We start from the raw sequence: 15,886 nt of genomic DNA on the forward strand, positions 1-15,886 counted from the left end.
TGTTCCAGCATGTCTTCTGATCTGCTCTCAGCTTCTTTCATTAACTATTCTGTTTCTTGCAAAAAGAACTACTTACATTCCAAGGATATTCTGAAAGGGCTTTTCTTTGCAGAAGTTGTTTGTAATTGTAAGAGCTGAAAAACATTTTAGTACTGAAAACAGAATGTCCTAAGATTCCTTTTAGAAAATCATCAGGAACAAAGACACTCTTATAGACTGTATTCTTGTTTTTAATTCTGAGAAGAGAAACTAGGGTAGAATATTTATCCATGAATGGTCATTTCCTGAAGTGAATTTGCACTTCTTGTCATAAACCAGTGTTCAAGGTTAATCAGCCTCTTCTGAACTTTTTTTTGGATATTCTATTATGCAAAGCAGGACTTGTGCATAAAAAATATACAATAGAATTCTGCCATGTTCCTGATTATTCTGTTAGCTATGTGATTTGAAAAAAAATAACAATGTGTCATTAATTTTGAATATAACAGAAGCTAATAAATAGTAATTGCATATGAATTCCAAGCAGAAAAGGGTACTGATATGTAAGCACTAAAACTATATTTTTTCTAAGGTATTTTTTGCAGAACTTTGTGGATAAATATCAACAAAAATCCCACAAACCGTATCCTAATCTCCTCTCACCAAGTATCTGAGTAGATCTCTGTCCACAGTGTCACTGTCCTTTTATCTCTTGTTAATTAAACCCAGGAAAGTTGTTCAGTCTAACCTATTACTGTCATCTGCAGGATATTGCCAAAAGCTATTTAGATATAACGTTCAAAAGAGCCATTAAAATAATCTAGCTGGTAGAATAAGAATGGCTTGTGAATCCATCATTTCTTCATTGTTACAACCTTGATTTTAAAAGGGGATTATTTTTGTTCCATGTCTGTTTTTACAGAGATCTTTCTAATGAAGTTAATATGTGGAAACGCAATGATGAATTTCAGGTTTTCAGAAAATAGGACACTTCTCTATCTATTTTGAATTTTTTAGAGATTTGAGTTTTGTTTTTCAGTTTAAGCAGATGTGTAACAGTGTTCTTCTATCTAAAAAATAAAATAATAATATGAAATAATATACATATATAAATATTATATAGTATTGCAATAATATAAAATAAATTACAGGAAAATACGAACTTGTAAACTGTGCTCTCATAAAGTGTTTTCACACTTCATCCTGCGGTATTTTATTTTCTGACCATATTTCAGAGCAGAGAATGTAGAACTGCAATAATAACAAGGTGCTGTTCTCGTTACGGTCTGTCTCAGGCTACTGATGATTTTAAATTGCTTTGTCACTCTTGCATCTATATAGTGTGATAAGAATTCTGCCCAATTTTCACTTACATTCTGAGACAAAGGTAACTGGGAACTTCATTCTTTGCCATTTTCAATGTGCCATAATTTGTAACTTCTATCAGGCATTATCTTTCATCAGTTTTGCATTTACAGTTTGAAGGTTTGTTACAGGATGCCTTAAAATACAAGGGATTGATCGTACCCCTCTTGTTTCTTCAATCAACCAAAATTCAGGCATGGCAAAATTGTTACAGCTCCTGGATTACGAGGCCTGCTCTGAAAATAGTGCCTCCTATTTACACTGGCCCACAATGTTAATGGCAGATGGTGGTGATATGGCAGTAGAGCCTGAACCTTCCTGCCAGTTTTCCATTATGTTTTGTTGCTGTGTGAAAGATGGCAGCAGAGGGGCAGTCCGAAAAAATGGCATCTGACATGGAAGTACATTCAAAGCAAAGATGTATCATTGAATTGACCATTTGACCATCATTGCTTGCTGTATATTCCTTGCTGATTTAGGCATCAATTCTTTTGAAAATTTTGTTAGGTGACTGTCAACAACTTGCAGTCTTGTAGTTAGCTTTCCATCACTTTTTTAGTTTTCTGTCACTTTTGTTTTCATACAGTCTGGGATTTTCAAGCTAAAGATGCATAAGCAGGATGTCTTTGAAAAAATAATGATGCCTGCATTTGAGAGGCTACGCAGCAAGCTCTTGTGGACCAAAAATATCTTGTATTTAATGGAATGCTCAAGACTTGTGCAGATTCTGCACAAATAAACATTATTTCCTCACTGTTTCTTAGATATAACTCTATCACTTATTCTACTGACTCCTTATATTTTCCCTTGGAAATCTACATGTTTAAATGACAATATAATATCTAACAATCTGTTCATTTAGCAAGCCTGCATAAATCATCAATTTCCATTCAACAAATCCCAAACTGAGACAGAAGCTTTGGATGATTTTTTTCCCCTTGCTTGGAATTTCTGGCATGATTCAAGAGAGTACTCCCATACGGTCCCACAGTTGCTTATATAAGATTGCTATTAAGAGCACTAAGCTAAAATGCTAATGTACATAAAACAATTAAGAGATTACCTTAGGAAAATCTATTGTGTTCACATTTTTGTCGTTGTTAACTACACCTTTCGGACATCTGTGTGCTGTTCTTTCCTTGTTACTTCATCTCACCTTTTGTTGCAGAACACACACCAACACTGGTTTGTCTTTCCTGCCAACTCTGCCATGATACAAAAACATTATGCTGTCATCACATAGCTTCACACAGCTTAAGCTGTTGATAACACAAAATTCTATGTCAAATTCAAGTTGAAAACAATTGCTTTAAGCAGTGCTTGCTGCAGTTTATACACCACAAACAATTCACTAGAAAAATACATCAGAATTTTGACAATAAATAGCATTTCTCAAAGCTTAGAACAAGTGAGACATATCTAAACCATTACTAATTGTTACAGATACCCCTGAAGTCTGCGCTGCCATGCCAGTACACTTCGCTAATGGGACTGATCCGCAGTCATTGCTTGTCATTTAGCAAAGACTGTTCCTGTGATACTTTCCTTAAATCTCATGCAAAAAAAATATCTTTTTGTTTTCTTTTTTTTTTTTTTTTCCCCCAAGTAGAAAGCCTCAAATTTCTAAATACGCTAAAGCTTTTCATTTAACACGCCTGCAGTACCTTTCCAAAGCAGAGGGTGGCACTTGCAGAGCAACAATGTTCTGTGATTTAGCTGCCTTTACAGAGGATGCAGTGGTTCGTTGCATTGTCCCAGTCACTCTGGACGAACAGAACTATGTGGGAATGCAGAATTCAGATCAAGTTCACACTGACAGGACTGAATGATTCTGTCTGCCCAAAGTCTTTCCTACCAACAGCAGAAATGAAAGGTGCGAGTACTTGTGGAAGAGGCACTGCATACAGGTTGATTTGCTAAGTCTGTCCCCAAAGGCGTGGTTATATTAATAAAGTGAAAGGAATGTGGAAATCAAGAGATGTTTTATTCATGGTATTATGGAAGCACATCTTTTCCATAGAAAGTCATTTCATCCACGAAGTATTACTGGTATCTTACTGACCTCTCACAGTTGTTCCTTATAAGTTCAAGAAAACATATTTAAGACTAATAGATGCTGTTAGGTGATCTCAGGACAGTGCTTATGCCAAGAAAAAAGTTGTTCTCTAGCAAAACAGTATATGGCACTGTTGTTTCTGCTCTAACTGTACTTACAGCCTGCATAAATAAATAAATATGTATGAACAGCAGTATGTTTGAGGATGCCCTTGTAGTACATCACAATCTGTACTAAAAAAAAAAACCCAGCAAGCTAACGAGATAGGCACTAAAATAACCTGAGTAGATTATAGTACACTTACTTAATTCTGTATCATCTGATCAAGTAATGTCTTTTCCAAATTAAAACTGCCAGTAATTTCCTCTATAACAGTCAAGAACTCAGCAGGTATCACAGGTTTTTAATTGCCAGCCTCCGTCTACACCAACATGCAGCATCTAGACGTTATTAAACAACACAGTGATAACCAACCTCATTTTCCATTTCTGCAGTTCCATTGCATTTGCCTGGTGTGCTATGCAAATCTGAAAAATAAAACAGGAAATGGTCTGCTTCATTTATCTAATGCAGACACATTTAAAAATCTGTAGTAATCCTTGATTTTCTTCAACATGAATAATGACATGTGCATGCTGCTATCTGGTGGTTGATACTTTGTGTGTGTACACATCTACAAATACTATTTTTTATTGCTTCTATTAGCTATATCTATTAGATATTTTAAATTTAAGATAAATTCAGTGGTGTTGCACTGACAGAGGAACTCCTAAGGAGCAATCATCTTTAAAAGCTGTACACCTGGATGAAACAGCTGGATACCTGCCTCAGCCTAAACTCTATCACAGTGCAGAGGTGGGCAGAGTGATAAACCTTCAGAACTGCACCTAAGCCTCAAATCACCAAGTGTGCTCCAACCATGGTTAAAGCCCAAGGCTGTACAGCTTCAGGTGTGAGTTTGACAGCTAGTTTTCTTCATAAGTCTCACTGACTGGAAAGAGGACTCAGCAGACCTACATAGCTCTTGCCGTAGACCTATTAGAAGCCTTACTTTAGATTTTACTCGCTGCCTGTGGATGGCAAGGAGGGGCACTAAATGTATGTGTGTAAATCTCTGCTTTCTCAGGGCTCCATCCCTAGATGACAGCCTGGGTGGGTTTTTTTGTTTGTTTGATTGGTTTGGTTTGGTTTGGTTTTTGGTGGGCCACTTGCTTCAGGCCAAAGTGTTTTTGCATCTATTTTAAACACTGAAAGAAATCGTCTACGGCAGATAGGAAGCTATAGAAAAATTTGGGAAACTCAATTTGACTCATTTTTTTCTGGCACTATTTGAGCAAAAGCTGGATTTGGAAGGAAATATTAATTATTTTTCTGTTCAAAATCTTTTATTTTTCTATGATATGTTAACAAGCAAATAATTGACATTAGAAATAAGTGGACGTCAGGCATTAGCAGGCAATACTCATTTAGACTTTATATTTGATCTAACTGTAATTATTCTATCACAATTATTTGTATGAGAATAAGAAAAAAACTGAAACAAATAAGACAGTTCTCCACCTTCATTATTCCTGTAAGATTAACATTACCCTTAAAACGATAATAATAGCTAACATCTTGCAAAATGATAGGTACTACTGGGGATTGGAGTATTTTTTTTTCCAGTCCTGATGCAAGAAAAAAAAATCAGCGATCTGATATTCCAGTTGCTAATCACTGGCATTAGAAAAAATAAAGATGTGAAAGAGTTGCCATTGCTTTTCCCCGTGCAAGATATATTTGAACCCATAGTAAGGTACCATGCTAAAGTCCTTTAAATTATTTTAAGCCCGTGGAAATATATTTTAATATATGAAATATTCACATCTACATTTAAATGGTTATTACACGTTAAGCCTAAAAGCAACAACCATTTTATTGAGGAGCCTAACTAAGTTTTAAGATATTCTCTAGGCTTCTGTTTTTCCTTACAGTGAGACGTCTTACCATGAATCAGAAATGATCTATGTCTTGAAAAAAGTTCTAGCAGAACTGTTGTTGAGTGAATTTGGATTTGTGGTAGCTTTTCAGTAATCTGTAATTAATACATTTGTAAATAATCTCAAGTCTGTAAGTGGTGAATCCTTAAGACAAACATCAATTAGATTAATCCATTATTTATAATGAATAGCTTTAAAAAAATGTCCTTTTCAGATTGATTAAAAAAAAAAAAAAAAAAAAAAAGGAAAAAAGTGTATATTGCTAGGAGCTCCTAAATCTCTCTAATATTTGTTTTAAGATAATGATCTCCAAACAGCTGGCAGAGTTAATTCTTATAAAGTACTAGAGGCTTTCTGCTCATCACTGGGTGAAATTCCTAGACTTCTCCATTCTGGGGGAGGGAATTAAGTAAGAATATGTTTTTTCTTGTAACCCAGTCTTTTTATTTAATATTAAGGAAGTCTTGAATAACTTTTGCAAGGATATGCTTAAAAATGGATCAGAAGTAGGCAGGAGAGGTACAACAATGATAATGCATTATTTGGCCAACTGGGAGAGAAAATAAATCTGTAGTAAAGGGAATAATACTAGTGCTAATCAACAATCTCATCTATCTGCTTCTTTTTACCAAAACTGGCAAAGGGTTGGAACAGGAACACCAAAGTCTGGAACTATGCACAGTCAATAAAATTGCTTTGCAATTTTTCATCATTTTCTAGCACTTGTTTTTGGCAAATAATGTCAGGGACACAAGCTGTGAAAAATATCAGTATGATGGAGAATATAGGTGTTTAATTTTACGTATTCTCTATGTGCTATGTTTCATTGGTCTATCAATATGCATGTTTTATTTTATGATAATTAAAACATACTTCTTTTTTTGTTTGTTTTTCTTGATTTTATAGCTCCGTAAATCTGTTTTCAGCATCAGAGCAAGAAATCTGCTGGAAAAAGAGACAGCAATCAATAAAATCCTAAGGTAATCTCAATGTCTCATGACTATGTTTTTCATTACTGCATGTGTCTGTTCCTTTGTAGTATGTCTGTTGCATTCATTATCAAAGATAAATTGTTCTTTGGGTACATTGCACTAAAAGAGCAGTGAAAGAGAGGTTCTTCTTCAGTATGTATTTGTGCTGTTTTCTATTTTGCTGAAAGAACCTGTTTCAGCTGTTTTCACTTTTTCCATCAAAATTAACCCAAGAATAACTCCATGTAAACAGACTCACTTTATCTAGGGAATTCCAGCCTAATTCTTACAGAGTTGTGCAAATAAATATTCATGGAGATTGTATGCTTGAAAGCACAGGCTACAGTTAATCATCTTCCAAGTGGGAAATGTACATTGACAAAGACTCCAGGTGTGACTTCTGTAGAAGGGGTTTGTGATGTTTTGATAGTAATTGCTCATTTTACTACTCTGTTTAAAGTAAGTACTCAGCACTGCAAGTAAGCAATACACACCCAAGTCTACAAGACTTGTTTGTGTAATGTTATGCTGCAAGTTTTCATGCCACTGTCAGTTTTATATTAGAGTGATTATTGTGGATATGATGTGCATCAGCAATGCCAACAGGTTATAGATCACTTTGACTTTATATTTACATTGTCAGCGAAGCAGGTGCATGTTTAGAATGTTACCAGTGACTAGTCCCAGGGAAATAATTAGTATATGCATTAATAATGCATTTGAGAAGTACAGCTGCAGGAATAGATGTTGTAGGCCAAGGTTTTATGAGGAAGAGTGCAATAGAAATTTAGCATGATTTCTAAATTGTGAAGTTGCTTGGAATATTCCTTGGATTTACATGCTATTCAAGCAATATTACCGCTCATTTGGTCTTTTTAATACTCTGTGAGAATACTGCACAAATAGAACTGTAGAAGTTAATGTGCAACTTTATCTGTCCTTAAACCCATTCTTATGAAACACAATTACTAATTCCAGTGAATGCTCTCTGTCAAAATATTACTGAGAAATATAATTGAAAGACCTAAGTATTCCTTCTTAAGAATACTTAGGGTACTTCAACTACACAAATATGCCTCAATTCTGCAAGCACTACTGTTACAGATAGAAAAAAGGTGTATTTAACTTAAACAAAAATCCTTAAAAATATGAGAGATACAGATTTCTTGCTAGTGTTTTTGTTAAACATTTGTAATTCACTTCCTTGTTATATTACAACTGGAAAATGTCATCAATGCCCATAGAGTTACATAAATGTCAAGTTGCTTCAGGATTTTTCTGTACACTATAACACATAGCAAACGTAAGGACTGAGAGAATACTCTGATTTATGGTTTTGTGCCAATTGATAGATCCACTGTGTTATAAATCACTGTGATATAGCTAAGGAGCTTTGAAGGCTTTGACACTGTAGATATGGAAAAGCAAGTTAGCCAAACATCTGCTTATCACAGTGCAGACACGACAAATCCTGCTTTGAGAGGTGGTAATAAAGGTTGGCTCTATGACATCCCTTCTTCTCTGTTGACTCTATCAAGTCATCATGTAGATTTTTTTATTTAAATATATATATATACAGGGATTCAGTTCATTAAAAATTTTGAAATATCACCAGCTGGGTCTTGTATGAGTTTCTCTAAATCATTTGCATAGCACAAAAAGAGCTCTAAGTCATGTTATGTAAAATCAGTGTCCCTGAAAAGTGAAAATATTTTTCTAAGGACGGAGTTATATTCCCCAGCCATCAGAGTTCTTTCTGCTGCCTTTTAATGAAAACTTCTTTTCTTGATGCAAATCTTGTAACCAGCAGAAGAAACACATGCCATTTAGCTGTAGCATGCTTACTAACCAGGTCTCTGAATGAAGTGCTGATTTCTGACAAGATAGATAGTGTATGATATGCGTCAGCCAAAATTCAGTTAAAGCAAAATGAAAATTGAGCAAATGAATGGTGAAAGAAAAACACAACCAAACAGGGCATATAACAATGTGCTGAAATTCCTTCATGGAAATCAGATTCTTCATATTAAGGCTATCAGCAATGCATAGCATTTCATTTCAGTGAATATTTGGTCGCATTCAAAGATATGCTGAAAGTCTTGAGCATGTGAAAATGTGCCAAGTACACCTCTGAAAGGGAGATACCCTGAAATGACAGCTGCGCTTGTACTTTCCCCTCCCTTTTGCTTAAGAGCTGATGTTACTGATGACTCTTTTCACAGTCAATGAATGAAGTGTGGAGGGAACATAAATTCTTTGGCAAACTGAAAAGACTCAAAGATGACAAGACATGAAGAAGGTTTATCAAATGACTTGTTATGTTGCAGATTGGGGACCACTATTTTGGAAATAACACCTTTTCATGGAAAGTATTTTGCTGCTTTTTTATTATGTGTTAAATCCTTCACTTAGCTACCAGGTAACTAGGCTGACTTGTCTGAATGCACTGCCTCAGAATTTATTGCTTATACTGAAAGTTATATGTCTTTATTAACATATTTCTTTGTAGGGCCTGCACTAGGCAACGCATGCTGAGTGGATCCTTTGAGGGGCAGCCTGCAAAGGAAAGGTCTATACTTAGTGTCCAGCATCATATACGACAAGAACGCAGGTAAATGGACCGAAACGATGGTTTCAAAATGGTCTTAAAATGAAGGCAATGAACAGAGTTAAATTTGAGCAATACCAGGTATGTGTAAACCTAAAATTACTTACTTCTGCAAAGGGCTGAGTTTTTCATTCTTCACTATAACCATAATGAAATTCATTGTAGTGTATAAATGGAAAAAAAAGCCTTTTTATTTCAAATGCCATTTCCTTTACTGACTACAAAGCTATCAATTTAAAGATCAGAAGGAAAGAAATTGACTTATGTTAGACCAGACTGAAAACAATTGAAGAACATATAAGCTTCTGATGTGAGTGAGAAAAAAATGATATGAATTTGAGATAATGTATGGCTGGAGAACAGTGCTTTATAATGGCCACCCTATAAAGGTCAGAATTTCATCTTGAGATGTATCGTTAAATTGATTATGATTATTTCAGATCGCTAAGACATGGTTCCAACAGCCAGCGAATCAGTAGAGGAAAATCTCTTGAAACCTTGACTCAAGATGTAAGTCCTCATAGAAAAGCTGGTTTCAATTTGGGGATATAAAAAAACAGAATATGTACTAAATAATGAATACTTGTGTAAAGCTAATGTTTGTCTATGGTCTTGATTACAGTTTGTCTTTTGAAATCTTAAGATCGTAAAACAAGTACTATAATTGCATATAGCCATTGGCAAGGCTGTATCACTGATAAAGTTACTGGTTTTGAAGCACTTTCTGAGGCAGATATCCTGAAGCTGTAGACACTGCTTTAGGAAAACGAAAACTGCTCCACAGGATACCTCAAAAGTCTTTATTCTAGAATTACAAAAATAACTCGGGATGGTGAAACAACGCTTCAAAATTCCCAGTGGAAGTTTAACAGTATTTTTCAAACATGAAAACTGCCAGAGTAAAGGACAAAAACTGAAAGGGAGAATGGTAGTCACATATTTTGCTTACAGATTTTGCTGTGGTATACTTCCGTGCAGTCAAGTGCATCTTCATTTCTGCAAATTTGTAATATTAGGTCATGGGGAGATTTCTGGCCCTTCAGTTTCCAAGTGTGGCAGCCATTTTCTCAATGAACTACATATTTGAAAACAATTGCATAAGAAGTAATTACTGAATTACTTTGCATGATGGTAGAAACTGTAGGTAACGCATATCTTCAAGTAGACTATGTCTGATATTAAGGGTAACACCTGAAATTACCCCTTCAGAAGTGGCCTAAAGTCTCACTGAACTCTGAACAGCAATATGTATTGCACTCTCCACTGTATGAGTTCAGACATTCATCTTCACTCAGCCTCTCCTCTTCATATATCTGTGCAGTCACTGCATACAATAGATTTTAGATACTGAAAGTATGCCTAGAGCTTTCTCTTTCTGACTCCTGCTCCTTCAATGGCATACATTCCAGTTTGAACATAGCAACTGAGCTTGTGGGACTTCAGCTTTTAATATTAACATTTGCATTGGACTTCACACATGACATTAAAACTGAAATTAACCTTGCTGAACATAAAAAAAGACCTTACTGTAGATAGAAAATAGTGTACAATATGCTTGACCAACTTAGCATGCAGTGCATTTGAAAAGAAAGTTTTTCCATTTGAATATTTCTGTGCAAAATGCTATATGTTGCTTTCATCTGAAACATTAAAAAACGACCCACGGACCTCATTTAAAAGAGACTGTTTTCCTTCTAGCACTCCAACACTGTGAGATACAGAAATGCACAGAGAGAAGACAGTGAGATAAAGATGATCCAAGAAAAAAAAGAACAAGCTGAAATGAAAAGGTATTTTAAAATGAAATGTATGAATGCACACTTTTCTATATTAAATATTCTCTATATGTATGATGAAAAAGAATGAGAGATATTTTTGGCAGGTATAATGCGCATCACTTAATAATTTACATTCTGTCTTTTATAAGGAAAGTCCAAGAGGAAGAGCTGAGAGAGAATCACCCATATTTTGACAAACCACTTTTCATAGTTGGTCGTGAGCACAGGTTCAGGAATTTCTGCCGAGTGGTCGTAAGAGCTCGCTTTAATGCGTAAGTTTCTTTCATATGAGTTTTTCTATTCAAACAGGTGTTTGTTTTCATGTTCTTAGGAGGGATAGCATGATATAAAACCATCTTACAAATCTTCCTTTAAACCTCTGTCAATGGCTGGCACCCTTATTTTGGGGCTCCATACATGTCGTCTTTCCAGTCAGTAGTCTCAGACAGACAATGACTCAAGTCCATGAGTTTGGAATGTGGAAGGCCAGGTTTTCAGTGCATGCTTGGCTATAGAATTCTCTCTGCGTCCTTCAACAAATTACTTTTAGGTAGAACAGGAAGGTTAGATAATCAAGTTTACAACACTGTCATTAAAGTGTTCTGCCACTTACATAAAAACATAACCTTGAGTTAGGTGCCTAGGTTTACTCAGTAATTGCTAACTTTATTGTGGTCTACTGGCTCATGAAGCAGTTTCAAATTAAAGAAGCAAAATAAAACACATAAACATATATTCCCATCCAATTCTGAAACATGTGTCAGTGCCATCTAGCACTGTGACTACACAAGGGTAATAAGATATTTACATCAATAGCAGTTTAACTGATATGTTTGTCATTATAAGAGTAAAACTGGTTTTGTTAAACAGGTTTTTTTCATTCATTTAAAGTGTGCCTACTTTATATTTATTTGCGTCCAGCTTGCCAAGCAGGATATTCACAGAAACCTTTTCAAATTGATGGGAAACAGAATTTTTTTTAGTAAAAAGGTTGAGGAATGCTGCTGTATGCAATATGGGAACAAGGTATGAGTTTAGGAAGGCATAGAAATCAGCGGGTTCAGTGGAAAGACACCAAAACAGGTGTATTCTGACTACTGAAGGGTGTAAGTGGCTGATCCTGGGCTGTGGAGGATGCAACTTGTTCTCCTTATATGCATCTTGCTTTCTTGCAGTTCATAACCATGAAATATCCTTTTGCAGTAATGCCTCAAGTCAGGTCAGTCCTTTTTTCACTTTAAGCTCAGTGAGGAAGTGATGGCAATTTCACATCCCAGTGACTAGAGCCCTCACTTGGGATATAGGATTCCTCAGTGCAGATCCTTTCTCTGCATGATTTGCTACAAGGATTTGAAAGATATGTAAAAAGTGCCCTTAACCTCTGGGACAGAGTGGATGGGATTCTTGGGTAGGATTCTCCTGCTGAAGCCATTCTGCTTTGTATAAAAAGCCTAAATAATTGCTGGAGCAGGTTCTTACATTGGATCACCCGGATACATGCTTGTTGCATCCAGAGCGTGTAGGTCTGTCTTACTGCCTAATAGCTGTTTGAATGTTGTAGAGAAAGAAAGACAATTTCACAGGAAAAATAAGAACTGGAGAAAAATATTAATCAGAAAATGACTGAACAAGTAAAGAAGGAACTAAGGTTTGTGGAAGGAACACAATGTTCCTTCACATGTTGGTTGAGGATAATGGTTCGGTTTCTGAGGTAAAAGGAAAGAACTCTTGAGAAAGCTTTTAGCAATATAAAATTCAGTAGCAAGTCACCCACAAACAAGGCAAACTGATACCTTTACAATAACAAGACTCAAAAACTAACCATCCAAGGAATCGTTGGAGAAATTGTGGATAGGCCATGAGGTGATACAGCTGTATTGATGTTATACCACAGACATTTGAAAGTAAAAAAAATAATATATGTACTTGACTTCAGTCAGGAATTACACCGAGGTGATGGATGCATAGTATAATGATAATGCTGACAAAAAATACAATGTAAATGACTATGTCTTTTCTTCTTTTTTTTTTCTTTTTTTTTTTTTTTTTTTTTTTTTTTTTTTTTTTTTTTTTTTGTTTGTTTGTTTATAGTTCTAAAACAGATCCTGTTACTGGAGCTGTGAAAAATACCAAATACCATCAGCTTTAGTAAGCACTATAAAAGTAACTTTCCTTGGTTGCATAAGCCTGCAGTATAAGTGTGAGCACATGCGTATGTGTGCATGCACTCGCTTATTTATTTTTTTTTCTTTTTCCCCCAAAACAGACTTTCCTTCCAGGGATTTTTATGTGAGAATGAATAGAAAGAGGATTTTGCTTTTAAGTCAGGCTTTTCTTCTTCCTTACTTGCTTGTAATTTCACTAGTTCTGCTATATATCTGCTGTATCAATTAAATCTTTGACATTTCTTAGTTTGATTTTTTTTTTTTCCATAAATAAGTGCTTAAATGTGGTGTAGCCACAGTACAAATGACATAGTACTCAGTCTTTCTGTAATAGTTATCCTTACGTGTTGTTCACAGTGACTTACTGGGTTTGGTAACTTACCTGGACTGGGTCATGATCATCGTTACTATATGCTCCTGCATTTCCATGATGTTTGAATCCCCTTTTAGAAGAGTTATGCATGCTCCAACACTCCAGGTACTGATACTGAATCGTGTTGCCTTTAATGAAATGAAGCACAGCCGCCCTATGATTCTCCACTCCCTGTTGCTAAATGTTCTCTGCTTTGATTTTCAGATTGCTGAATATGTTTTTGTAATATTTATGAGCATTGAGCTTAATCTGAAGATTATGGCAGATGGCCTGTTTTTTACACCGACAGCTGTCATTAGGGATTTCGGAGGAGTTATGGACATATTTATATATCTTGTAAGTTTTTATATTTATGGGAGTTTTCTGTAGCATTCTTAATTTTGATAACTTTGAGTAGATAAATGTTTGGGAAGGTAATAAGGTTTGGCTCAGCAATCTGATGCAAGTGCAGTACTTTACTTTCTGTACAAACACAACTGTATCCACCTGCAGAACTGTCAGTTATGTGTACAAATATTTGTTCAGATATCTAAATATACACAGATGTGATAAGAGCCTGGCAACTGAATGTAAGCTTTATATTATATGGTCCCTTTTAAGTGTTCATTTGTTGATCAGATCTTATTTGCATTCTAAAGTGACCCCAGAATCTCTGACCTTGCTGTAGCATTTTTATGCAGGAGAATCATTGTTTTGACTGTTCCTTTGTCATTCATTGCTTCCGCTGCTTTTGACAGTTCTTCTGCTTTGTGAAAAAATGCTTAAAAGCCTCTGCCATTTGACAGAAGGACACATCCAGGTTGCTGGTTTTATTGTAGCAGAAGGCAAGAAGAGCACTGCCTTTCTGTGTTGCATTTGCATCAGAACTGGTCCTAAGGGAAAAAAATATTTCTACTGTTTTCATTGTTCCCTGGAAATTTCTTGCATTCCTCTCACTGTAAGAGAAGGGGTTCCATTTCCTCTTCACTTATGACAATAAATACCAGCAAATGTGTCAAAACCAGTGTGCAGCGTAATACAGTATGAAATATTTTATAACTGAAGAAATTACTAAGTAAAATTGCTTTGATGGGTTTAGATTAAATCTTTCAGAGATTAATCCACCAGACAGATGTGCTGCATAAAATTTGTCACGATCAATTTGTATCGAAGACTCCATTGTTGCCATAAATACAAATGTGCATACTTCTGCAAAGCTCCCACTGCAGCATGCATAATCAGTGGGTGCACTAGCCTTTGGAAATCCCTCTGCATCCTCTGCTTATCTGAAGGAAAATTTAGGTGGTCCACCTTGGTGATTCTAAACATGCTTGTGATCTTAAAGCAGTATAAAAGGAAGTCAGAAGCACTGGCGAATCTTGTTAGGATGGTTGTCTTTTAAAACAGCTGTTTATAACAAATCAAACTACTTCTGAAATCATATCTGTGGTGTCAGGTTGATCCTTTGTTTTTTGGACACTTACTTATTCTTTATAGCACTCTCATCTCTGTCCCTCTTTAAATAACACTGGCCTTATGTTTCTCAAAAGTCTGAAATAATTAACAGACTTTCTAATTAATCGCTGTCAAAGATTATTCAGGTTACAATACATAGGTACATTAACAGAAAACACTTTGATATGCATAGTATTTGTGTGGTGAAATAGCATAGTGACAATACTATCTATAGATGTAATAAAGCAGTGGGAAGAACTGGTGAGGATACTGTTAATACCTGTTCTGAGGGTGTCTCAGTTTCAGGAGAGTCTCTGAAATGAGGAGAATGAGATTACACTGCCTGTCCAAGAAGAGGCTTCATGTCCCTACACTGAATCAGCTGATTTGATTTCCTCATTGGGAACTATTCAATCTGCCAAATAGAATAAAATAGATTTTGAGTCAAAGGGGAAGACAGGCTGATCCTCATTAGTTAGACAATCAGCCAGGGTATAGGAGATTCAAGTCCTCTTTCTAAATCAGTCATTTCTTCCTTAATCTTCCCTTTAATTTTAAGGAAGAGAAGCATTTATTGATCTCCTGTGCTCTTCTTATCTCAGGTAAAACTCTATGGTTGTGATTCTTCTTTGTCTTTTCTGCTCTGTCTCTTCAAGGTAAGTTTGATATTCCTGTGCTGGATGCCTCAGAATGTCCCTGCGAAATCTGGAGCTCAGCTCTTAATGGTGCTCCGCTGCCTCCGACCTCTTCGAATATTCAAACTGGTTCCTCAAATGAGGAAAGTTGTACGAGAGCTGTTTAGTGGCTTTAAGGAAATCTTTTTGGTACGTACGGGTTATTTTCTTGTTAAAGACCAAATGTAGGAGTAAGAAGATGCCATTTTTCTATATTGTTTATGGCAATTTTCTCCACTGTTGTATGTTTACTTCTCACAGTAGCTGCAGATGACCACAGAACAAGTTAAAAATCAGGAATATAAATAACTCATTTTCATTTATACTAAATAACACTCCTGTAGTCATTCTTTTTTCAATGCTACTGTTTTTAGCTCACAAATATTTGCAATCAGTTAGTAGTAGAGCAAGAACAAAATGTTTAAAGCTAGTTAGCATTTCATAGGTGCTGTGTCCTCTTAAAGATATTTGCATCATTATTTGCTCTTGCATAACTTTATTGTA

At 35.6% G+C, this 15,886-nt stretch overlaps 1 protein-coding gene across 3 annotated transcripts in view; it reads left to right on the forward strand.

Annotated features, from left to right (window-relative positions):
• The window catches only part of NALCN (sodium leak channel, non-selective), a 192,773-nt gene that overhangs the window by 154,085 nt on the left and 22,802 nt on the right, over positions 1 to 15,886 (forward strand). For 2 of the 3 annotated variants that reach the window (XM_015851496.2, XM_015851497.1), the window contains exons 18-26: positions 6,286 to 6,359; positions 8,860 to 8,961; positions 9,399 to 9,468; positions 10,657 to 10,748; positions 10,886 to 11,008; positions 12,828 to 12,884; positions 13,259 to 13,379; positions 13,479 to 13,610; positions 15,365 to 15,532. In XM_015851496.2, coding sequence (XP_015706982.1) covers positions 6,286 to 6,359; positions 8,860 to 8,961; positions 9,399 to 9,468; positions 10,657 to 10,748; positions 10,886 to 11,008; positions 12,828 to 12,884; positions 13,259 to 13,379; positions 13,479 to 13,610; positions 15,365 to 15,532 — 939 coding nt within the window. The remainder of the gene's footprint in view (positions 1 to 6,285; positions 6,360 to 8,859; positions 8,962 to 9,398; positions 9,469 to 10,656; positions 10,749 to 10,885; positions 11,009 to 12,827; positions 12,885 to 13,258; positions 13,380 to 13,478; positions 13,611 to 15,364; positions 15,533 to 15,886) is intronic. The other variant, XM_015851499.2, reaches the window with a different exon arrangement.

This window comes from Coturnix japonica, chromosome 1, assembly GCF_001577835.2.
Source record: "Coturnix japonica isolate 7356 chromosome 1, Coturnix japonica 2.1, whole genome shotgun sequence".
Lineage (NCBI taxonomy): Eukaryota > Metazoa > Chordata > Aves > Galliformes > Phasianidae > Coturnix > Coturnix japonica.